Genomic DNA, 26,269 nt, shown 5'->3' with positions numbered 1-26,269 from the left:
ATTTTTTTTTGCTGTTAAATATGAATTCTTAAGCTCACTAGTCCAACAGCTAGATTAAGTACAGATGTACATAAGCAAATTGCTCTAAAACCAGAAAGAAAATAACTAAATTGTGAAATCACTGAAAACTTAACCACCACGGAGCAACTTACCAGTTTAACCCAACTAGCTTACTCACTTTCCTATAGCGGTTTAAAAAAAAAAATAAATGGATGGGAGAAAATGGAAATAATGTTCTAAACTCAACAACAAAGTAACTTAAGCAGTATAAATATTACCAAATTTAAGAATCTGTAATCTTGCATTAAGAACTGTAAATAACGATACATTAGAAATCAATCCATATGAAAAATACAATTAACATTCAAATTATCTTTAAAAATGAACTCAGTAAAACTTGACAGATGGCTCATTTCTTCCCTACGTTTATAATTTAAGCAGGAACACTCTATTAGGTTTTTGAGAGAACAAAAGCCTAAAAAGTGACTACTACAAACTAACTACTACAAACAAAATCAGGAGTCTCCTTCCCTACAGGACATGCTCTTGCTGACATTCCTTACATCACCATCTACTCAATCCTTGATCCCTTACAACGTGATTCCTACTCAAACCAATCAAATAATCTGTTGAAACAGATTATTCCGAAGATTCCACTGCCTTCTGCCTCGTCTAACACTGGACACTTCTGACAACATGCTCTTCTCCAGGATTCACCCCCATACTTTTCTACTTCTCTGCAACAGTATAGCTTCTTACCTGGTTTCTTACCTGGCTGTTTTGCAGGACATTCATCTCCTCATATCCCTAAAGGTGAAAGTTTCAGGTTCTACCCTTGACCCTCTTTTCTTCTCCCATGACTCCTTATACACTCACTCCAAAAGTAAAAGTCTATCTCCAACCACTACTAATAACTGTTTTCCCTCTCATTAAGACTCTAAACTTCAGAATCATCTTTGACAACTTTCCCTTGCCAAGCGCAGTCAGTTAATTGCCGAAAGTCAATCAAATAACAAACAGTTACTGAGTGTGCCAGGCCATGGGAATAAGGTGTGAACAAAACAGAGGTGTTCACGGCCCCCTCCCTAAAATTTATAGTATAGCAGAATGGACAGAAGTGATAAACCCCTCTTAATAGTTAACTAATTAATTACTTGTGTACAAAATACAATGATCAAACACTAAAAATTTCATTTCATCATTCTCTCTTTAATCCATTACCTTCTTTTCATTCCCACTGCCACCAGTCAAACGTTAACGTTTATTATTTTAACCTTTACTCCCCCTACTGCCCACAACATGCTCCAAATAAGCTATTTCCCCAACCAATATACTTAACTGCCCACTATTTTGCTTACACTGCTAGTGTGTTTACCACAGTAAAATCTGACTATCACATTCAAGGTCTATCTCACTTGTGAATTGCCCATTCTTGTTTTCTATCATGAAGGACACCTTTTTGAAAAAAAAAAGTACAGATTTGGTCTTTCTCAAATTCATGTCTATTACATGATCTAGGAAACAGTGCACTGCATGTAGTGGGCACTCACGGCATTTAACTGAACATTAACAGATAAATCAAAGTATCACAAAATATACCTCACCTTGAAGAGTTTGCATCATTTCTAGAAGTACAGGAGTAAGAGTCTGATTATATTCATGGAATATATCTATAAATAGTACTTCAGTGCAAGGCTGGAGGGGGAAAAAATTTCTAGTGAAAATTATTCACAGTACTGATTAATTCTACAATAAAGCAAAGAATACTCATTTTTAAAATCCTAAATCTCTGAATCTGTTCCCAATTCTTGACTTAAAAAAAAAAAAGTAGATTACTGTTTTATGTAAACACAGTGGGAAAGAAAATCAAATTATAATCATTTAACTCATAACATGGAAAGTCTATTTCACTATTTCAATCTTTTGGCATCATGCATTCAAAAAGGTAAAACTGCAGACAGGAAATATTTACATTTTAAATAATTCTTTAAATTAAAAAAGCAGTCTGGAGCCACATTCATTTATAGATTCAGAACTATGAATGACTGACTGTCCAGGAATTAATATGTTAAAAAATTATGTTTTCTTAGCAATGACGTAAGTAACAATAGCAATTCATGAATTCAATTCACCAGACTGTAATATTTCTTTTAACAGACACAAACAGTAAAAGAAACCACAATACAGCCACATAAAAGAAATGATTCATTTTTGCTCTTAAAAATACTGAATCACTAGATGTTTAATAATATAAAGGAGTATAATTAAATTTGTAAGGTATTACACTTCATGTTTAAAAAGGAATCTTACGGATACACATACTGAAATGTACTGAAATGTATACAGATTAAATGATGTCAGATATTTAATTTAAATATCTCAGATATTTGCTTCAAAACAATCCAGGTGGGTGAGGGAGTACTTATACGAAACAAGACTAACCATGAGTTGATAACTGGTAAACTACGTTTTGGATACAGAAGAGTTCATGATATGATTCTATTTTTTTAATATGTCTGACATTTTCCATAAGAGAAAGTTTAAAAAACTTAAAAAGCAGTAAATTTTTAATAAAATTTCCAAAGAACTAATATTTTCTATGGAAGTTTATAAAACTAAATACAGTAGCACACATGCTTAGAAAAATAATGGCAAATTATGTAAATTATGTAAACACAAGCCTTCACAAAAAGAACAGTTCAAAGACCACATCTGATAAATCTTACTCAAATGCAGGCCGTATCAACAATGTGTATTTAAAAAGTGTTCTGTAACTAAAAGCAATGGGCTGATCTATGAGAATCATACTAGGGAGTACAAGAAAATAACATATCAAAAGAAGCTTTGTAATTACTGAAATACTTAGGAGGAAAAAAATCATTCTGGCCAAAAAAGACAGCTTTGACTTTCAAGAACATTTTGTATTCCTGCAATGACAATTATTTCCCAATCCATTTGCAAAATGAAGAAAAATTCATTTTGCAAACCTCTAATTTAAAAGTTTTTTTTTTCAGATACAAATTCTCAATTTAATTAAGTGCTTTCCTCTCAAATACGGATTCTTGCAGTCATAAATAATTTCCTATCTGCCTGGCTTAATGCTTGGAACCTTCAACAGAGTATCACTCTCTACTAAGAGTTATGGAAGTGTTAAGCTTTTCCCTAATCAAATTTTCTTTCAATCAATACTTACCCTCAAACTGTATTTCCAAGAATCTCCTCCTGTTTCTTCCACTGCTGCAATTAAAAATGTGACAAATCATGCTGTCCACAAATGCAATAATGATGTTTCCAAAAATCCCAGTTTGCAAAACAAAGATTTTAAATAATATTGATAGAGCTGTGAATTGTTTTAAAGTAACACTGAGCATAAATCCTTGGGAACACAAGGTCTTACACAGATTTTTTTTACTAAAAGCCACAAATCTTATCTGTGTATACCACAGTCACCTATCAAGTGCTTAAGTCCATAAGCATTCTCACTTTCATTAAAAATTCTATAGGAAGGAAAGCTCAAAGTACTTGTCATTCCCAGGGTACCTGACAATAACTGATACACTATGCCTACAATCTTGAGAAACATTTCATACAATAATGATATTTTATAAGTTAAAATGATTAGTCATAGTTTCCATAAATTTCCTATATTTAAAGTAAAATATTCTCAGGACTTTCAAACTCTAGGGATTCAGTGTTTCATGTTATAGTACTTTATCACCACATAAAAAAAGTAATATGAAACATAACATTTTAGCTAAGAGAAAAAGCAAAAAAAAAAGATGCATTATACAGTGCAGTTCTGTATTTTCTAAATGGACTAAAATACTTCTAAACAACAAAAAGAGATGGAAGGTAAGTCTCACAAAAATGTTTAAGGCATTCTAAAAATATTGGAAATAGACGTGTGTAACTACACAAAGGCACTCAGCCAAAGTTATGAGAAGAGGCTAAAATTTAGCCTATTCTCACCATGGCCCAAGTGACTCACACATGACACTTCATTCACAGACAGGTACTTTATCAGGTACACAAGTCCTCGCTTTTCCTTGGCAAAGGCCCTGATAGAGTTATCCTATCTACTACTTAAATTCAAACAGATAAAAAGATCTCCTGTAAAAAGTTTAATCATCAAAAAGTTAATTTTAAATTAAAATTTAAATAGGTAACACATTCAGCAATTCAGAAATATCATCTCCAACTTCTTTCTGAAGTAAAAATTTGTACAAATAAAATACAGAATGAATCAGAAAGTAGAAACTGACCTGATAATAGAGAAAGGCAGTTAATTTTATATTTTTGTTTTAAACTACATGATAAATTCATAACATCTAAAAAGTTTAAAAGGCATTTTTCTGGAAAAACTTTTACATACTTGAACAAGTCATTCATTTTCTGCTTATAAATATCTACTAATGGCTAACAAAGAAAGAATAATAATTTTATCACTAAAATAATTGATTTTTAAAAACCAAGATTCTCATGGAAAAAAATATGAAAATGAATATATATTTGTATATATATGACTGAAATATTATGCTGTATACCAAAAACTTACACAACATTGTAAACGGACTATATGTCAATAAAAAATAAATTAAAAATTTTAAACATTAAAATTAAAAACTCACAAGATTCTAAGATCAAATGCTATATTAAAATGCAATATTATAATATCTATCATTCAAATAAATGATATCTATTGATGGAAGAAATGCCATGCAAAAACTGAAAAAATTATTCTTACTAAAGCCTTCTGGGTCTTCTTCCCACATTGTCAGTTCTTCTTCAGTTAATAGAAAATAATGAGAGACCAGTCTTCTACATATCTCTGTCAGAGTGGGATACGTGAAGAATGCCATCTTAATCTTATGAGCTTCAAGAGTTTCAGGGCTGCTATCTAGAAAAATAAAATTTCCAAGTTAACTGTACAAACATTCTATCTAAGTTAGATTATGTAACTCCAACAAACCTAGAAGTACACTCTTGGGGGGAAAGATACAGTGGTGTATAAATTTTCATTTTTATTACAGACAAATCTCAGAGAGGCTCTTGCCTTTATTCATACCATACACACCAGTCTTGCTTTTGTTTTACCACACTATAGCTTGTACATTTCCATGCTATACATATGATCCCACTGTTCTGAAGTGAGTAATGTGCATCTCTCTCTCTTATAAGACTTTCTCATTCATCTCAGTATACATGCACATAAATGAATTCCAAATTAACTATTGAACAATGCGAGTTTGAACTCTGCAGGTCCACTTACACTCATATTTTTTAATAGGAAATACTACAGCACTACATGCTCCATAGCTGGATGAATCCTCAGAAGAGAGGAACCCCAGATACAGAGGGCAAACTATAAATTACACGCAGATTAACCTCCATGTTGTCCGAGGGTCAACTCTAACACAACAATTTAACCTGTCTAGAGGCAACCCCACTTTACATAAAGTCAGAAAAAACTTTTAATTATACAAATAAATACAGGCTACAACATGAGCTGCAGTGGTTACTGCAGTACTTAATTCTTCAAGTCCCTAGGCTTCAACTGATATTACATTGTTATAAAAGACAGTTTACTAAACGCACAGTATGGTTTCTAAAGGCTGATATTTCCATATTAAAGACTCTAATCCTTTTTTCTATTTCATGTCTCAGCAACATTTTATTTTTCATACTCAAATAAATGGATTTCAAAAAAACTAAATAAAAACAGCAATTACTTCACACTTAGATTAAAATAGGGAAATGAAAAAAAAAATACTACCAGTAAATCACTTACCTTCAAAATTTTTGGATGGCTTATAAGCATAATTTTTTACAATCATCTTAATAAGATTCATGCACTGGACAATGAATCGTTCAAATGTAACACCTTCACCAACTTCGGTAAACACATAGCTTACAGAAAATTCCAGTGATCTCTGAATTAGAGGAGTAAATGAAAAGGGATGCTGATCCAAGAAGTCCAAAAGCTATAAAGAAAAAAAATTAAAATGTATTATCCCCAAATTCATATATGAATATAATCATTCATAGGTACATCTCATAACTTTGCTAGTAATCACTTAGAAAATTTTGAATCTTGGTGGGGAATCCATGTATGTGCAGTTTCACATGTAATATACTTCTTGGAGTATGCCATACAGTGTGGATTAAATCAGATTATATCTCATTACTTGAACTTTCTATTATTTCTAGTACAGGGTCCAAAATGAACTCACTTCATACTTAATCTGATAACAATGAATGAATGTGATACAAAAAGTTTAAGTGCACTAAAGATGGGCCTTTAAGAAAGTAATAAAGGCAAAGACTCAAAAAATTATCCTACATGAACTGTATTTCAGTGTATCAAACAGCTGATGAGGGAGGTTTCTTCTTCATAGAAGAATTCCAGCTAATAAATGCAAAAGGAGTAATAGAATCAGAATACCATTACTCTGTAACCCCTAATCAAACAACAGATCGAGACTGTGATCATCAACGGCTGCTAGAATCGATTGAAAAAGGCTGTTGAAAAACTTTACAGTGGATAGCTCACTCAGTAATCTTAGACAACCACACACTGTACATCTCCTGATGTGGTGCAATGGGAAATACAGAGCACTACCTATAAAGTATTCTTGCCAATGGCACTTTCCTTTAGAAAAAAAAGGCCTGAATGTGATCAAGCCTCCATATCTAACTACAAGTTTATAAGAAATATAGGAGGAAGAGAGGTATAGAAATAAAGAACATATTAAGTAACACATCAGGATATGGGCAGCCAAATCTATAACATGGATTTTTAACTGTGATAATGGCGTTAAGATTGTGTTTCTTTTTAAATTCCTCATAACTTAAAAACATATATTTAAATATTTACAGATAATACTATATGATATCTGGGATTTGCTTTAAAACAAAGAAAAAGGAGAAGAGAGAGAAGTAGTATACAATTAAAACAAAACTGACCATGACCACACATTGATAACTGCTGAAGCTGAGTGGTAACCTCAGAGGGATTCAAAGTTACTCATTTCTATTTGGAGGCACATTTAAAATGTTCACATTTTAAAGTCTTTAATAAAGTCATGGAGATCACAAATATGAATTTCGTAAGTTAAATTGTATGTGAACATTGCACAGCCCCACTGACTAACCATATCATCTTATTTTACTTTGCTTTGTGTTTCTTGTTTTTAACTTAAAGACTCGAAGTCAATTTTATTTGGGTCTTGGAAGATTAGGTGGACTTTGGTTGTTGAGGCTATTTGGCACATAAGAGCTGGAAATGAAGACAAATGAAACTAAAGGTAACTGCTACCTAATCACAAAAATAAGAACAGCTCATTTCTACTCATTTGCTCCCCTCCCAGGGAACAAACAGCCTCAACCCTATGATGAACCTTCAATGAAAAGGGGAAAATAAGCTACAGATTTAGTTACTGCCACTTGTCTTCAGATATTTATTTTAGGGCAATGCAGTCCTCTAACCAGGTCTTCCTGATTGCTATAACCCAATTCTTTACACTTTTCCCAAGTCCCAAGCCCAAAATTTCATAAAAATTAATATTTTTAAAAATTTAATTTTATCAGAAATATATACATATTGCCTAGCACAATGCATCCATAAAATTCTACTCAAAAGGCATTTGATATTAATGCTGATAATGTGTCATGAATATACCGACTTCCTGATATTATCTACTGGGGCATCTTATCTATGTCCTGCTGAGCTGCACTGGTATCTTCTTTATCTCTGCTTTTTCCAGTGGGTTTGAGAATAACGAGCCTTAGAGGAATCAACTTCTCTAGTATTTATTAGGATTTATTTTTTTACATCAAGGTGACTTACACACTGTGACATATGGTTATTATATGCCTTCTAAAGGCTTCAAGATACAAAGGAGTTTTTTTAGCTTTCCTAAAAACAATCAGAAATTAAGTTACTTTTACAGTAAGGTGAAAATGCATGCTTTAAAAAAAATCATTTTCCTTACTAAATTTGAGTCTATGTATTTCATTTAAGAAAACATACTTAAGATCAAAAGAAAACTTACCACTTTAGTGAAAAGAATGATGGTCTTTTCCAGTCTATCTCTACATACATTATCTGTACCTATATTTCTACCTGTTACAAATACATTTTAAATATTAGTACAAGTTTTTAATAGTCTATAAATTCACAACCAAGACAAAGATAAAACTTTTTACAAAAATACTGTCAAATATATTTTAAAATATTTTCATTATTAATTCATTAGTATGTATTCCCAACTCTGAACAAATAAACCATAAAAATTAAGTTTTGAAAAAGCAATACCCAGACTTGCACACAGTAACCTTCATTGCAACATTTCACAAAATTAATCCTAAAGTACAAACTGCGCCCATTTTAAAGTAAAAGGGTAGCAATTCTCAAAATCCAAATTAGTCACACTTGAAATACTTTTCAAGCAATGTAAATAAAAAGAAAGTATTCAAAGATTAATGCACTCATTATTTTTCCTATGTCTTCTAACAATTTTCTTCTGATAATTTCCCTGTCATAATTAATTTTTGCATATTCAGAATAATGTCCATCAGCCCATTAACTATCCTGCCCTCTAATCATACTCTTTATAATCTGTCTCATCATTTACCTCATTCTTCTCTCCTGGAAGGACTTCTATTCTTCCTTCTGCCTCCCCCATGGGGATGACAAGAGAAAAATGCCCATTTTTAGAAAAATAAACTACATTATATGAGCTATCTTACTCATCTTTGCGTGCACAGTACCCAAAACAGTGCCTGGCAGTGTACTCAACAATGTTTTTACTAAACTGAAAATGACTGTCATAAAACAATTAGCAACTTCCTGAAAGTGAGTAAGTGAAGATATTTTCTCAGGGTAGAAAGTCCCCAAATAAACTCACACATAAAAGCACATGCATACAGGATAGACACACATTTGTATGCGAGCATGCATGCATGTACATGTATCCTGTGTGCGTATGTATGTCCATCCTGAGTAAAGGTGCTTACAATCAAAGGGAAGACAGACCATCAGTATAGTACAGCACAAATGCAAATGCTAAATTCTCTTGTGTACGGTAGCAGACCAGAAAGAGTCCTAAAGGTAAGTCCGTGAAGGTTAATGAACAAGAATTTACAAAGTGAAAGTACCATTTAAGGACATTTATCTCAAACATATACGTATAATGTACTAAAAGAAACCGAATCAATAAGAAGTCTTAACAGCATTTGGCAAAGGATCTATACTTAATGAATATTAGCTAAACATAAGACTATTGTGGATGTCTGCATGGAACAACAGCTGTAGCTGTAGAAATGTAGCAGAAGGAATGAATACAAAATAGATTAAAAAAAAGTTTCCTCAATACTTGGGACAAGACAGGTATATGAAGACAAAGCTAAGCTTTCAATTTCAGAGAATTATTTACCAAGATACAAGATTTTTAGCCTCTCTCTAGATTTGCAAGGGCTGAGCAAAAGCTACTAATAAATAAGGATTCTACAGTAAAACCTACTGTCATGGAAGTACTTACTGCATTCCAGAAACTGTTTTAGACGTTCAAATATTCCATGTAAAAAGCCCTAGAAAAGAATATTTTTGAATAGAGTCTCAATTTATTCTCTTATAAGTATTTACCTTACACTTTTCCAGGGAAACCAAAAACATATCTATCACATATTAAAAAGTTAAAATTAGATAAAGTAAAAATCATTCTACCATTATAAACAACATGAGAAAAAACTATAGTATTTCATCTCAATATTTCATTTCAGTTACCTAAATCACTTCACAATAAATAAAAAATTATTTATTAAGCATTCTATTTCACTAAACAGTCTCTATTCTTACTATTTTACTGTGTGTCTATCATCTGTCTCCTCCCACTAAACTGTAAGATCCTAGAGAGTGGGGGTCATAGCTCAGTGGTAGAGCATGTGCCTAGCATGCATGAGTTCCTGGGTTCAATGCCCAGTACCTCCATTAACACACACATACACACACACACACACACACACACACACACACACACACACACACATTAACACACACATGCATGAAAAAGAAAATTTCTGTAAACTGCCTAAACAAGAATACAAATAAATAAAAGAATATTTTTTTTTAAAAATCCTTAAGAAAACTTTGCTTTGTTTTTTGCTCTATTCCAGAATCTAGGAATGATATTTAGCAATAGTAAGTACGCATAATATGAATATATGGTAACAACTGTTTAAAGCAGAGGCTCTCAATCTCAAGTATTAAATACAAGAGCCTTCAGATACCAAAGGAGGTAACAATCACCATTTGCCATATGGTCCAATAGACTTTTCTTTCTTTTTTCTTTTCTTTCTTCCTTCCTTTCTTTCTTTCCTTTCTTTATTTATTTAGGTGGGAGGTAATTAGGTTTTTATCTATTTATCTTTAATGGAGGTACTGGGGATTGAACCCAGGACCTCATGCATGCTAGGCAAGCATTCTGTCCCTGAGCTATACTCTCCCCTATTTTTTAAAATATATTTTAAGACATGTCATGAACACTTTACAGAAATAAATATAAAGGGGTACTGAAAAAAACTTCATTACAATTTTTAAGAATTTAAACATCACAGACCCTTTTTTATCAATAAATTTTGGTGTATAATATCATAAAAGACAACCCATGTCCTTTTAGCAAATGAGATGGTCTAGGTTTTTAACACAAAACACTATGCAATCAAGGTTTCCTGACAAATGACTTAACTAGAATAGAATGCTGTATTTTCTCTTTGTCCTTAGCAATCAATACACAGCTCACTCATCAATTCTCGAATTTAAGACAATTCAACTAGGATATCATCACCTGAAGACAAAGAAGCTGAGATTTCACTATAACAATTTCACTACTATCATTAGGGTCTAGAGTGCTGCCCTTTGTCTCTTTGAGAGCATCCCTCTTCTGATGCATGTAAAAATTATGAAGCATTTTCCTCTGTCAATTTTCTTCTCTCAGCCATTTCAAGCAGAAAATGAAAAATTCTGAATTTTCAACTGTGTTAAATGAGAGCTAATAGTAAAATAAAGAGATAGCATCTGAAGTTTTCTTTTATATCTTCTTGAAAGATGATGCAATACCGTGGACAATACAGTAAGAAAACTGCAGAATGACAATTTTCTCAAACTATTGCCTCATCCTTCTGGCAAGTCCATCATTCTTTCATTTTAAAGTATTTCAATCTTTTCATGCACAGCTGAGAAGAACTGGTAAGTAATGATAACTAATAATAAAATAATTCCTAGGATGATAAAACAGCAAAATGCTTCAATATAGGAAAAATAAGATCACTGAGATCCCTTAAGTATCTTAAATTTAAATAAGGGTCCAATGATCCCATATTGTAGCTACAAGATAGAAGGAATTTTATTCTATTTTCTTTTAAATAAAATTAGCCTATTAGTCAGGGTTCTCCAGAGAAAGTAGAAAATTATAAAGGCTATCAATTTTAGTAAGCTCATCAAGAGAATCAGGAATTTATAGCATTAGACAACTGACTAAACTATGTAGTCCAAATAAACTAAGTAACTTGACTAATGTTACATAATAATAGAATAAGAATTCTTATTAAAATAACCATTAAATGGTAACTTACAGAGCACTTTAATTAGTTGCTGACCTCATTACAAAAATCATTATCTATCTTAATCCTCACAACATCCAATGGGGTATGCACTGTTATTTCATTTCCACATTACCAAAAAGGAAACTCAGTATCAAGGAAAATAATAGTGTGAGGCCACTCTTATCAGGATAAGGCTAAGTCAAGATTCAAATCCAAATTTACAGAGAGCAAAATCTCACCACTCTCATATAGTGCATCTTAAGCATCTTTTGAGTTCCATGTTATCTTATTTTTTTAATTTAAATAGTCGATTTACAATGTTGTGTTAATTTCTGGTGTACAGCATAGTGATTCAGTTATACATACATATATTGCTTTTCATAGTCTTTATCATTATATTACAAGGTATTGAATATACTTTCCTGTGCTATACAGTAGGACTTTGTTATTTATCTATTTTATATACAGTAGTTAGTATCTACAAATCTTGAACTCCCTATTTATCCCTTCCCACCCTTTTCCTCCCCTGGTAACCATGTTTGTTTTCTGTCTGTGACTCTGTTTCTGTTTTGTAAATAAGTTCATTTGTGTCTTTTTGTTAGATTCCACATGTAAGTGATATCATATGGTACTTTTCTGTCTCTTTCTAGCTTACTTCACTTAGAAGGATGATCTCCAGGTCCATCCGTATTGCTGCAAATGATATTGTTTCATTCTTTTTTGTGGCTGAGTAGTATTTGTGTGTGTGTGTGTGTGTGTGTGTGTGTATCACAACTTCTTTATGCAATCATCTGTCCATGGACATTAGGTTTCCATGTCTCTGTTATTTTTAAGATCTTTATATTATTTTAAAGGTGGTCCTTAATTTATAAAAATTCTATTCTCATCACAACTAGTCAATATATACATTAAAAGCCACAATTTGGCATTTATAGCTGAGTAGAGGCATGTAACATTTCTGTAGACAGAAGAAAGACTCTCGAGAGAAAGCCAAAGGCTCACAAAATACTGGCAGTATCCACTGAAAACCACTATTCTGGTTTATACAAATGTGATTCAAAACAATTCATTTTCACTGAAAAAAAAAAAAACTGAAACAACTAACCATCCATATTTCAATTAATTTTATAATCAGAATAATACCACATATAAAAATAATTACTAAGCCTTCTGACATAATATTTCTAATGTATTATATAGTCATTCATTTAACAAATAACTACTGAAAATTTACTATATGGCAGAGAATGTTCCAAACTCTGGGGTAAACAGTAAGTGAAATAATGTCTCTGCCTTCATCAAACTTGCATTCTAGTGAGAGCACTGAGGGGGAATTGTCAAACTGGTTTCTGGAAAAACTTTTCTGGCAGTATGGCAATAAACATAAATATTTAAATGTACCAGTATTTAAAATTGGGTTTGGTTTTGATATATCTTCTGGCAAGTTGATAATATATATTAATACTATAAATGTGCACAGGCTTTAACCCAACATTTCCATTTCTAAGAATTTATCCTAGAGATCATTAGAAAAGTACACAATGATATGTGTACCCAAATGTTTATTCCAATAATAATTTATCAGCAATTAAAAACTAGAAACAACCTACATGTCCATCAATAGAAACTGGGCAAGTAAATTAGAGGAAACCTATGATTAATTTTATCATTTAAAAAACATTAGTACACCAACAGTAATTATATAGGTTTAGTATATAATCATTAAAGACATGACATAACAATATTCCTGATGTAAGAAAAATAACCATACTACCTACTGAGCTTAAGAAAAAGCAAGTAAGTTTAAACTTAAAAACTTTTGCACAGCAAAGGAAATCATAAGCAAAACAAAACAACAACCTACAGAATGGGAGAAAATAGCTACAAATGACATAACTGACAAGGGACTAATTTCCAAAATATACAAACAGCTCATACAGCTTAATATCAAAAAAACAAACAACCCAATCAAAAAATGGGCAGAAGACCTAAACAGACATTTCTCCAAAGAAGACATCCTGATGGCCAACAGGCACATGAAAAGATGCTCAATATCGCTAACTGTAAGAGAAATGCAAACCAAAACTATCATGAGGTATCACCTCACATCAGTCAGAAGAGCCATCATTAAAAAGTCTTCAAATAATAAATACTGGAGAGGGTGTGGAGAAAAAGGAACCCTCCTATGCCGTTGGTGGGAATGTAAATTGGTGCAGCCCCTATGGAGGACTGTATGGAGGTTCCTTACAAAACTAAAAATAGACTTACCACATGATCCAGCAATCCCACTCCTGGGCTTATATCCAGAGAAAACTATAGTTCGAAAAGACACATGCACCCCAATGTTCAGAGCAGCACTATTTACAACAGCCAAGACATAGAAACAACCTAAATGTCCATCAACAGATGACTAGATAAAGAAGATGTGGTATATACATACAATGGAATATGAATCAAACATAAAAAAGAATTAAATAATGCCATTTGTAGCAACATGGATGGACCTGGACATTGTCATTTTAAGTGAAGTCAGAAAGAAAAAGAAAAATACCATATGATATGGCTTACATGTGGAATCTAAAAAAAGGACACAAATGAACTTATCTACAAAACAGAAACAAACTCACAGATATAGAGAACAAACTTATGGTTACCAGAGGGAAAAAGGGTGATGGGAAGGGATAAATTGGCAATTGAAAATCTTGCACCCCTTGGGGAGTGATGGAAATGTTAGCTATCTTGATTGTGGTGGTGGTGGTTTCATTGGTGTATACATCTATCAAAATTCATCAAATTGTACATCCGAAACATATGCAGTTTACTGTACAGGAATCATACCATATTAAAGGTGTTTAAAAAATACAAATTCTACTTACAAACCAAAAACAGACTCACCGACACAGAAAACAAACTTATGGTTACCAAATGGGAGAGGGCGGGGAGGGATAAATTAGGGGTTGGGAATTAACAGACACATGTTACTATATATAAAATAAACAAGGACCTACTATATAAGGGAATTATATTCAATTTCTTATAATAACACATAATGGAAAAGAATCTGAAAAGAAAAAAATGTACGTATTTATATAACTGAATCCCTTTGCTGCACACATGAAACTAACATTGTAAATAAACTACACTTCAATAAAAAACTTTAAAAAAAGAAAAAGCAAGTAAGGAAACAGCATGTAGGTCTCATTTATACAAAACTGAAGAAGAGAGAAAGTATGTCTTAAAGAATAAGCATTAAGATGTCTTAAAGGATATTTACAAATGTTAGCAATATTTCTGTAAGTTTTTAAATAACTTTTTATTTCCTTTTCTGTGTTTTTTAACTTAAAAAAAGTATATAACACTTTCATAGAAAAAAATAGTCTTTGCCCTATAATGATGTACACTAGCAGTTTTTTAATTCTTTTAACAATAGAACCATTATTGCAATCAAAATTTTACAGACACAACACTAAAGATTTTTTTTTTTTTAAGTGCAGCTCTGGCCAAATCTAGTAGGACAGACCTAAAGACCCAATTAGATATACTTTTCCTGTAATTCCTATGCAGTCCCCAAAGCAATCCACAGAAAGTAACACTTTAGCTGACCTAAGCTCACTGTGAAAACTAATACAGATTTGAGTACACACATGTAGTACTCAATACATATATACAATAATACAATCATATTTTGTTTAGGAGTAAAATATATGCAGCTATATATTACTGCATATAGGAAAAGTATATGACACTATACAAAAATGAGTAAACATCACAACTTGTGCTTATCAATGGAGTTTTCCCCTATTGTATATTATTTCTTAAAATCGATTGCAAAGTATGTATAAATGTTATGATCCATGGGGTGGGGTCGGGGGGTGGGAATCTCCTTTTAAGTATACAAAAACAGACAAAGGAAAATACCAAGGGTATCAATCTGTCTACACTGACCCTGGTAATGTTATAACAGCATTCAAATTCACAAGAGCTCACTTGAATTCAAATTCAAATTAACATTCTCAATGTACCTAGGTATCTTGAGAACTATCCTAGGCCTATTTCCTCTCCTTCACACAAGAGCTGCTTTGATGTAGTGAAAATAGAACACATGTCTAAAAGTGTAGAACAGTATATACAGACAGTAAAAAAAACTAGATGGTCACTGTATAAAAACTTTTAAATGAATACCAAGTAAAAAGAATAAGCTTTATAACATTTAGGATATTAAGCACTTTCCCAACATTATAAAAAAATAAGACTTTTTTCACTTACCATCACTTCCATATTCTTATGTGGTTCTACAAATCCATTAACAGTTAACTTACGCAGCACTGAAAAGTAAAATCAAGCTTTACTTACATCTTATTTTTTCATATTTTTTCCTATTAAAATTATAATCATAATAAAGACTCAGAATCATAAAGCTTCATCAGGCTAGAGGTTAATCTAGCTTAATTCTTTCATTTAATAGATAAAGAATGGTAACTCCTGGTAATTGGTTGGTTACTAAATGGGAAAGATTGAACTAAAGCCAAGTTCTTGTGACTCAAAAGCAGTTCTTCTCACTTATAACCACTCATGTTTCTACAACCATATTTCATATTTTAGTTTAATTTACATAATTTTTATTACTTCTCACTTGGAATAGCCACTGTATTCTGAAAGTGAGAGGGTTACCTCTGTTCCATAAACCTTAAACTATGACTCAACAGTAACCAAAAACCTTTATTCAGTTATAGGCTACATTAATGAAAATACAGTATCTTTTAAAAGGAACATAAAGATTAAACTGTATTTTCAAACCTGGAATAGACTACAGTTCTTAATTATAAGCATCACATTTTATGAGTAAACTTATGTACACAAGGAGATAAGCAAGATAATAGATTTAAAGTCAGATCTAAATTTAAATCCTAGCTCCAAAGTCCACAACTGCTATTATTTTGGACACTTTTCTAGATCTCATATTCCTCATCTATAAATTGTGGTTAATAAGTCCTACTTTGTAAAGTTATTAAAGGATTCAATAGTACAATGCATGTAAAACACTTAGAACAATTCAGTAAAAAGAGGATGGTGGCAGCTTAAAACTACAAATTTTAAAGTCACTCCACAGCATTGTTTTCTATATAACTAAAGAGTTATTGTTGATCGGGAGGGTAATAGCTCAATGGTAGAGAGCATGCTTAGCATGCAAGAGGTCCTGGGTTCAATCCCCAGTATCTCCACTAAAAATAAAGTTAGCGTTCATGAGGTGGTCTAAAGGCAGTGTATCAAAACTAGGTTTAGAATGCAACCATCTAAAGACCTTCAGTTTCATACTAACAATTACTGCAACATAATAGCAGAAAACAGGGTTCACATTGTGTCTCTTATTCTGGACAGGCTCTTTCCCACCACAGGATCTTGATCCACACTATCTGGGATGGTCCCTTCTTTCTCCCTTTATCACCTAGTTAACTTCTACTTACCCTTTATGATTTTGGGTCAAACATCACTTTATCAGGAAAATCTTTTCTGGGAGTATTATCAATTATCATAACAATATACGTACATATATTTGTGTGGTAATTCTATTATGTCTGTCTCCTCAGTGCCAAGAACGTATAAATTTGTTGAATGAAATAATGAATATATGCATGTCTAAAAGATACTAAATGCACGCAGATATAAAATCAAAGATTGCATGTAGCAAAAGCTCTAGTCCTAAGTATTTAAGTTATAAAAGGATAGAAATTTATAGCTGGACAGAACAAGTATTTTAAAGAGAAATGCTATGGGATTTTTCTAGGTCAGGGATGCCTTAGAAATGCTAATGTGTATGTAAGACCTTGAGATGTTGAGTTGCTGAAAAGCTTAAAGCAGCTTAATACAGAGTCAAGTTGTATCATTTCTGTCAGGGTTTAGGCTTTCAAATCAGTAATACAAGAAAACTTTACAATCACAAGAACTCCTGAAAATTCCTTAATCATTAAATACAGTACTTACTGCTTTGCGTATCTAACCTGTATCAGTTTCTCTATTTCTTTCTGAGTAAGCATTTCTAAGGCCTTTTAATTTCTTCCTCAAGAAGCTGACAAAACCACCTCCACTCACTTATATAACCACCTGTACAATGGACTGGATTTTCCTTGTCAACAGTCCTTGAAAATAATTCAAGTTTGTCTACAAGGCTCACCAAGATGTACTGACAGCTTGGGGTGTGTGCATTTGTTTGTCTGGTTTATGTAAGTGAGGCATCAGAGTAGTGCCAAGAGTGTATGATGGCATTTTAAGGTACTAGGGTGAGCATGATAAACGAGTTTATAAATAAAACAGAGAATGCAAAATGAGCTATACTAAGAGAGAAATAAAGACTGCTTGGGATCAAACTAAGAAACATAAGATAAAAGAGCTTTAGCAACCAGAACAGAAAGAAGACAAAGAGAATATGACAAATAAAATGACTGTGAATGTTTTAGAAAGGAAAAGAACCTCAGAACACATTCGTCAAGATAAATTCGGTTCAAGGAAGGTGAAATAGAGGTATATGCTAAGGGAATGCCTACAGGCAAAGCACAGGAAAACATAGGCCAACATAGTACCCCATCAAGCACCTTCTAAAATCCAAGTGAGCCTGAGCTGAAACAAGAAAGATGGAATCTGAGTTTTCAAGGAAAAGAGAGCCAGGAGACAGAGTTCAACTAAGCCTTGGGGACAGAAGTTTAGGAAAGTTGTCATGACAATAATAATGAATTGAGAATGAGAAATGAAGCAAAAAAGAAGAGGAAGTATTTTGAAAGGAATATATTCAGAGCCATGAAATCCAGTAATGTGAATATAACTTAAAACTATCCATTTGAACTATGTGTGCTTCCATAAATCAGTCAGGGTAGAGGAAAAGCTATTCTCACAAAAGAAAAATAAACTACAAGAGCCCTTGTGTCTGAGGGAAATATTAACCCCTTACTTTTTCACCAGTGCAACTGGGAACAGAGAGTCCATCCAGAGGAACTATCTGGTGACTGTTCTAAGGTACGTTGTTTCAAAAATAAACATGGCAAGTTTAACCATACCTTTCAATGACAGTAGAGTTCGCTCTAGTGAACTTAGAACTGTAGCTTCATTGCCAGAAGAAACTTGTTGAAGGAATGTGTCTGTATGGTGATTCCACAGAGAGCAGGCAAAACTATAAATTCCAGAAGCTAACTGCAAAGATATCAACAAATTTGTTCATAAACTTATTACATAATCCAGTAATCAGTTAGACCTACACAGTAATACATTTTGGTTTTAAAACTGAGCACATACCTTCAGTGAGATTTAAAATAGTCAAGAATCATGTACAGCAATATTTCAAACATTTTGAGTCACAATGCACAATAATAGCAAGTATAGTTTACATTGGCTGTTATGAACTCGCACACATGTGCACACCACCCCTCAAAAATACTATTAGTTCCTTGAAACATTACTTAGCCTAATGTCTGCATTGCAGTTTGATATTTCCTACTTTCCATCTTTTTTTTTCCTCCACTAATAGCTGCAACATTCACTTTTATATACACTGACTTACAGACTGTCACTCAGTTTATCAGATAAATCAATATACTAAGAAACACAAAGAAGTTAAAATTTCTATGTTCTGCCGATCCTACCCATATGGTTTTGGGCATTTAAAGTCAAGAACATACAAACCACATCCCTTGTCAGGTTGCTTGCCTATTACATACTGGTATATGAAAACCTGACTTATACTGAGATCTTCCCATGGTTTCTTCAGCTTTTTTCCAGAAGATCTAAGCACCATCCAGCTAAGACTACAGGTCATGTACTTTAAATAAAAGTGCATATGACTAGCTATCATTAGCACACTTCAGAATGGTTTTTTTCTTATTCGAGATATAAGTATGTCATTTCAACTAAGTAAACACTGTATTGACAATGTTAGGCATCAGAAACCAGTCAGAAATGCAATCTTGTAAATATAATATTTCTATTTAAAAAAAATCAAATTCCATTTCTATTATTTCAATTCAGTAATTTTAATGGCCTGTGCCTCCAGTTGTAGAAAAAGAGCTTTACCATATCCCCAGGCAACTCTGCACATATCTACATAGGCCACAAAGGCAAAGGCTTGAATCTCAGCTAGTCTGAGTCTTGGTAGTACATCTTGTGATCCTCCTGGAATATGAGAGGGTGAAAGGCTTGTAAGCAACTGCTAAAAGACCATCTCCTGCTCACCTCCCTATCTCCTCTGTTAGGCTGTCACAAGATAGTTTCTCACAGCCTCCAGGGTTCTGAAAAGGTATAAGGCATCCTATCCCACTCCTAGTTTCTCTCCCGCAGAACAGAGCTGCAGAACACAAAACCACTTAGTTAAGTCTCAAATGGGCTTCTCAGCAATGGGGCATCCCACAGCCCGGACTGGAGTTATCCAGTCCCTATTGCTTTGGTCATTCTTTTTGGTGTGTGGGACAAGGACCACAGGGAGTCAGTTCTGATGGATAACTGCTCTTCTCTTATCAAAGATAACTAATGAACTGTCTGAATCTAAAAGTGACTCATATCTTCACCAACCAATCAGTCAGGCTAGGCCTTGGCCCTTCCCTTGTCCTGTGTACATGCTTGACAACAGGTACCATGGCTACTTACTAAGTCATTTTAGCATATTTTCAAGTATACAATTAATAGTTCAGAGAGTGAAATAAAATTTAATCCTAATGTGTTATTATAGCCAAAATACTGCGTTGTTAATTATCTCAATCAATACAGTATTATAGCACAAGCAACAATATCATAAAAAGAGTCTAAAATTAACATCATCCCATAAAACACTGTTATAACAAAGAAGCAAATATACATTCTAAACAGAAGGGACATGATACACAGGGGCAAAAAAGCTTTACCTCAAAAAACTTGAAAGTTTCACTTACAACTACAATAAATTTTAATAATTTTCTTAGTAAATTAAATCATTTCTGAGAGTCTGAGACTAAAACATACGTCTAGAATCAGAAAATCCATCATTCTAATTTTTATCACACTCACAATATAATTTTACATTGAATTCTATACTTTTTCAAACATATAAATCAAAAATATTTTTCAGCCAGAATAAAGGGAAAGAATAGTAATGGAAGGATTTAGAAGCAGAGAAGAGGTAGGGATTCTACGTAAGACCTAAAAGTTAAGTTTTAAACTAAAGTATAATTTTTTTGTAGAAAATATTTCAAAGAACAAAAAAAATGAAATCTATAGCCTTGGCTTTAAGTTTCAGACCCATTTGGTATTCAGTCTTTATATGAGAAATAAAATAAAACCCAAAAGGTGCATATCCAAATTTCAAATAACAACAGAAAACCATTATATTCTGAATCTGCTTCTTGCTTAAAGAAAAAAAAAATGAAACCTTGAACTGTTTTATAGTCTTTTGTATCTCCTCCTTAAAACAATTTGCTTAACATTAACTTTTACATACAGATTCTATTAAAATTGTTTTTATATAGAAATTTTTCGTGTCAGTGTACTTAAAAGTCATTGAACTCTTTCAAAAGGTATTTTTAGGATACAAGTATCTATGCAGATAATGGTAATTATTTGAGAAAAATAATCATACTAACAACAGAATAAAGTTATTAAATCCTACTCTGCTCTAAGAGCTGCTCTTACCACAATCCAAAAACTAGATATTATTGCTATTTCCCTTTCACAGTAAGAAAACTGAGGCATAGAGAGGTTAAGTAATTTGTACAAGAGCAAACAAGCATAATTACTAAAAGGGAGAAAAAGATTTAAACAAGGGAAAGTGCTCAAACCCTGCATTTTTCCCCCCTTAACGAAGAGAAACATTGGGTATTGAACCCAGGACCTCATGCACACCAAGGATGCACTCTACCACTGAGCTATATCTCCCACCCACCAGAGCCTGCATTTTTAAACTCTATGTTCTAATGCTTCTTAAAACAGTTATTACCAATTACACAGTAATTTAGTAAAATAAACAGCATTAGCATTATTCGTATAAGTAAATTCTATTTAAACTTTTAAATACAAAAACATAAACAGATTTAAATAGATACTATCCTATACATTCGGAATTGATACAGTAAACCCTGTTCTCCAAAAATTATATAGGGACCGGGGATATAGCTCAGTGGTAAGTGTGTGCTTAGCATGTGTAAGGTCCTGGGTTCAATCTCCAGTACCTCCATCCAAAAAAATATATATATATAATAATTCAATAATAACAAAATTTTCTTACCATGACTACCAAAAGGGAAATTTTCCCATACACTAACCAAGGTCAATACTGCTCTTAATGTGGATGCAATGAACTGTCTGAATTAGAATTTCATCTGACAAGTTTTCCAGTATGTCCCAACTCGTCTGTGTACCACTCAATAGAAAAATGTGTCCTTCTATTCTATTATTTGCATACAATACCTATGCAAGATACAGCTAATATAAAGTGAATGTTTTTCTGAGTTTTTTATACATAAAATTCACTCAGTCATAATAGTCATAGAGTCTTTTATCCAATTCTCAATATCCTCATCTACCACTACAGGCAAGACTCAATTTTTAAAAAAAAATGGTAATCATTCCCTAGTTCCTCAATTAAAAGTAAGATTAAGCTTGAGAAACAGAGTTGTCAAAATGGAACTTGGGATCAGCTTAAGAAGGGTAATAAATAGGGAGAATTTGCCACAGTAAATCATCAGCATAATATTTTGAAATCACATCAGACATATTTTAAAGGTATTTTATAATAATGATAGAAAAAGGGCAAAACTATCTTAACTGTTATAATTTTTTCAAGCACTAATTTGGTTACCAGGAGAATATCCCTTTAAGAATTTCATTACCTACATATACACAATGTAAATTACAGTATACATACTAAACATAAAAACCTCCTCACTCATTCCCAAATCAAAGAACAAAATATATCACAGAGCATCTCTAAATACTGTATCAAAGCTTCTTACTGTCACAAGAGCTGGATAAAAGTATTTCATCATGGTGGAATCAAAGTAATTAAAATTCTATTTTAGTCCATAAAATCATCCTCTATTTATAATTTGATTCTAGAACATGAGATTCTAAAACTTTCAAATAATCAAAGGTTCTACTCCATTCCACCTTAAGCAACTTTCATCAATGTTTGAAATATTAACCCCCATTTCTTAAAAAAAAAAAAAAAGAATAAATAGTGTATTAACATTTACAAATAACAATGGCAGAGTTACACCTTGATCTATTAATTCTTCCCTCTTTTTGGACCTGAGAAGTAACAGTATGAAAGTACTACTTTAGGACCAGAGATACAAAGAGTGGATAACAAGTTGGGAATGTAGCAGGTATTAGTTTGGCATACAGCAGGTATTGCTGAATGAAAGTATACAGCACCTGTGACAGAAATCAAGGAAAAAACAGCAGTATGAAGAAAAATTTAATTAATATTCTCCTTTGTTTCATATTCCAGTTCTGCAGCTAAGCACCTAGTTAAGGACACTAGACATCTACTACAGCTCCAATTCATAATTCTTTTAGCTAGCCTACAGAAGGGCTCTACACAAACAGGGACAGAGCAAAGAAGCAACTGCACTATTTGAGCCCAAAGGGGAAAGGAGGGAGACAGATAAAGAAAAAAGAAGCCACATGAATTTGGGAAGGAATACTGCTAACTATCCTGTAAACATAAGCCCTGTAAAAGTTTCTATCTGCTCCAGAAAATACCAACTAATGTATGCTTACAGAAGGCTCAGCCGGAAAAGGGAAAGTAATGAAGCACAAGTAGGAGGGATAAAACCATTTCTTCTACATTTACTTTTCAAAAATGTAGAGGGGGGAGGAAATATTCAGTCAAACAATATGAAAATCAGTTATTTATTGACACATTTTAAGTAATGGTTCGTGAAAACCCCCAATACTTGCATTTTTCTTTTTCTGAACCAGAAGAAACAGTGCCACCCACCGACTGCTTAGCAGCTTTAACTGAGAAGCACACAGGCTTCACTTCCTGAATATCAAAAGCAAAACATTACAGGAAGTTTTCTTTCTTTTAGCATTTTAAATATTCCTAAACCTTTTTAGCCTCCAGACCACTGTCCTCACACTTTTCACCTAAGAAAAGTCAGCACCAAAAAATGTTTAAATCAAGGTCTTGTCATTGATCACTAACACTGGAGTAATAAATATTATACATAGACTGTAGCTGTCAAAACCTGCTTAACCTAAATCGAGTGAACAAGACAAACAATCAAAAATGTTTTTTCAACATTTCAATGGCATGTAAAAAAAATGAATACTATTCTAACCTAAAACATACTTGAGACATGACCAAATGTGACGTACTTGCCATATTTACTTTTCTGGCTCAAACAAACTACTTATAAAAATTGGCTGGAAGTATTAAATCACTCTTTGTACGTGTTTTAAGGATGATAAAAGTTAAATGATCATATCTGTTAAAGTAACCAGATTAAGCCCAAGATGGACTCGCTCATCCTAAGTCCCACATCAGCAAAACCAACATTTAGAACTAAGGTTATATGCTAGGCTCTCCCAGGAAAGACATCTAGGTCAACCAGTCAGTGCCTGCCCACCCAACACAAGTTACCTGACCCTGCTCTAAGACTTTCCTGTGCTCCAAGGAAAGTAACCCTTCTTTAACCAATCAAGTAAGGCCAACCAGTCTAACTTCCTTGTCCCTGCTCACTTTAGTCTGCAAAAAATCTCTCACCTTGCACAAATCTTTGGAGCTCCTATCTGCTGGGACTGGATGCTGCCTGATTCATGAATAGTTGAATAAAAGTCTCCTCAATCAGTCAACTATCTGTGGAAAATTTTCTTTTAACATATTAAAAAAATCCATCTTTTTATAGATGAATACCAAAGTATTTAGTAATAAAATATCATGACATCTTGTAAATTACTTTAAAATAACTTAGAAAAAGCAACAAAGCAAAAATAGCAAAATGTTAACTGCTAAAACTAGGTGATAGTGTAACACAGTTAACATTTTCTCTTTTCTATATATTTAAAAAATTCGTAACAAGTAACTTTTAAAATACCTGTACATTCTTCATACTAACAAGTAGTAATCAGCTTTTTCCTCAACACAGTATTTAAATATAAATTTGTTTCCTTAACTATGACATACATACATATCAAATTACCAAAATATATTAGGCCAGAAGCTTTGATGCGCACAAGACCTCAAAAACAATTTCCAATCAAATTGCCAATATCTCTCAACTGATATTTATTAACTTTCAATGAAGGACATTCCTAAAGACTTGCAACATCTCTTACCTTCTTACTTTTTAAGTAAACCCGAATTTCTATTTTGTTCTCGAACCTGTATTGGTACACTTCAGGCCCAGGAAGGTCACTCTGGCCCATTTTCCAAATCCCTGAAGTCCTCTAATCCTAGCAACAGCCATAAGCCTGTCTTTAGCTACTGATGCTTAGACAATGCTCTCATGTATCCAGGGTACAAACTCAGTATGAGGGAGGAGGAGGTGAAACTGTCCTTCTCTCCATTTGGGATCCTATCTTTGTTCACAGCTGCATTTCAGGCATCCAACACAGTGACTAGCAGAGTAGGAACTCGAATATTTGTCAAATGGATACACAAATGGGTCAAAAACCAAAGCATAAATCAGCACTGCTTCAATAGCCCCTTTTCCTAGGACCCAGACAAGTCATTATGAACCATACAAAAAGGATAAGCACCATGCTATATTCAAAATCTCTTCTGTTTAGTGCATGGCTCCCCACCACCCACTTTTTTTTTTTTTTTTTTTTTGGATCAAGCTAGTCACCTTAACTCTTTTTTCCCTTAAAGTTCCCACCAAAAGGTTCCTCTTTGCCTCAAATTTATATAAGCCTGGACACTCTTTCTCTCTCACATACACTTTCTCTTAAATCCCCACATAGGCTCATAGCAGAAATGATCCTTTATATATTATAAGAGTCATTCTTTGAATAATGTGTTTAAAAGTCAGCATGAAATTTGGCAGAGCAAGAGACAAGATCTAGAATCAGCATTTATTTGGCAATTAGAATCACCCAAACAAAACCGAAAACAAGATGAACTGAACCTACTTGATGATTTGCTTATAAATACACATTTATCTTTTATATAAATTTCACTATACTATAAATATCCTGAAGGCTTGAGTTATACTATATAAATGCCACCTTGGCATTCTCAAATTTAACATTCATAACTTCAGCTATTTGGGAATTTTCCCTAAGGACGACATCATGAAGTTGTAAGTTAATAAGGCATAAGTATGAAAATCTCTGCTACCAGACTATATGATCTATCTTATAATAGTCAAGCCATCTCAAAGCAGCTATGTGGTTCTGTTTTGTTAGTTTATTTAGAAAACAGTAACTCATCAGGAAGACTCTCCTGAAGTAATGTAACCTGACTTCACCTTGCCTCACAGTTTCCTCTTATTCTCATCATGCAAATAATACGTATGCTGTTAGTGGGAACATTATTGACCACACATCTTTCAATTTTAAAAATTCTGCTAAATTTTAGCCTTGACTATAATAACATAATACAGTGTCTAGTTTTCTTCTATGGCAGGTTCTAACAGTTTACTAAATAATCTTTGAGGGTCTGTGTCTTAACGACATTCCCTATGAATGTCAAGAGACAATTTGTGTCTTT

The 26,269-nt window shown here is 33.0% G+C and overlaps 1 protein-coding gene across 4 annotated transcripts in view; it reads right to left on the bottom strand.

Moving 5' to 3' along the window:
* The window catches only part of IPO11 (importin 11), a 169,026-nt gene that overhangs the window by 112,830 nt on the left and 29,927 nt on the right, over positions 1 to 26,269 (bottom strand). For all 4 annotated transcript variants that reach the window (XR_010378510.1, XM_010974915.3, XM_031445867.2 and 1 more), the window contains exons 6-13: positions 18,651 to 18,783; positions 15,868 to 15,926; positions 9,540 to 9,588; positions 8,052 to 8,122; positions 5,789 to 5,981; positions 4,745 to 4,897; positions 3,194 to 3,237; positions 1,605 to 1,695 (exon numbers count right to left, since the gene is read on the bottom strand). Coding sequence is in view for 3 of the 4 variants with exons in the window: in XM_010974915.3 (XP_010973217.1) it covers positions 1,605 to 1,695; positions 3,194 to 3,237; positions 4,745 to 4,897; positions 5,789 to 5,981; positions 8,052 to 8,122; positions 9,540 to 9,588; positions 15,868 to 15,926; positions 18,651 to 18,783 (793 nt within the window). In the remaining variant the exon portion in view is untranslated. The remainder of the gene's footprint in view (positions 1 to 1,604; positions 1,696 to 3,193; positions 3,238 to 4,744; positions 4,898 to 5,788; positions 5,982 to 8,051; positions 8,123 to 9,539; positions 9,589 to 15,867; positions 15,927 to 18,650; positions 18,784 to 26,269) is intronic.

The sequence above is a fragment of the Camelus dromedarius genome, chromosome 3 (genome assembly GCF_036321535.1).
Source record: "Camelus dromedarius isolate mCamDro1 chromosome 3, mCamDro1.pat, whole genome shotgun sequence".
Lineage (NCBI taxonomy): Eukaryota > Metazoa > Chordata > Mammalia > Artiodactyla > Camelidae > Camelus > Camelus dromedarius.
This window is presented reverse-complemented; position numbering and strand designations above follow the sequence as displayed.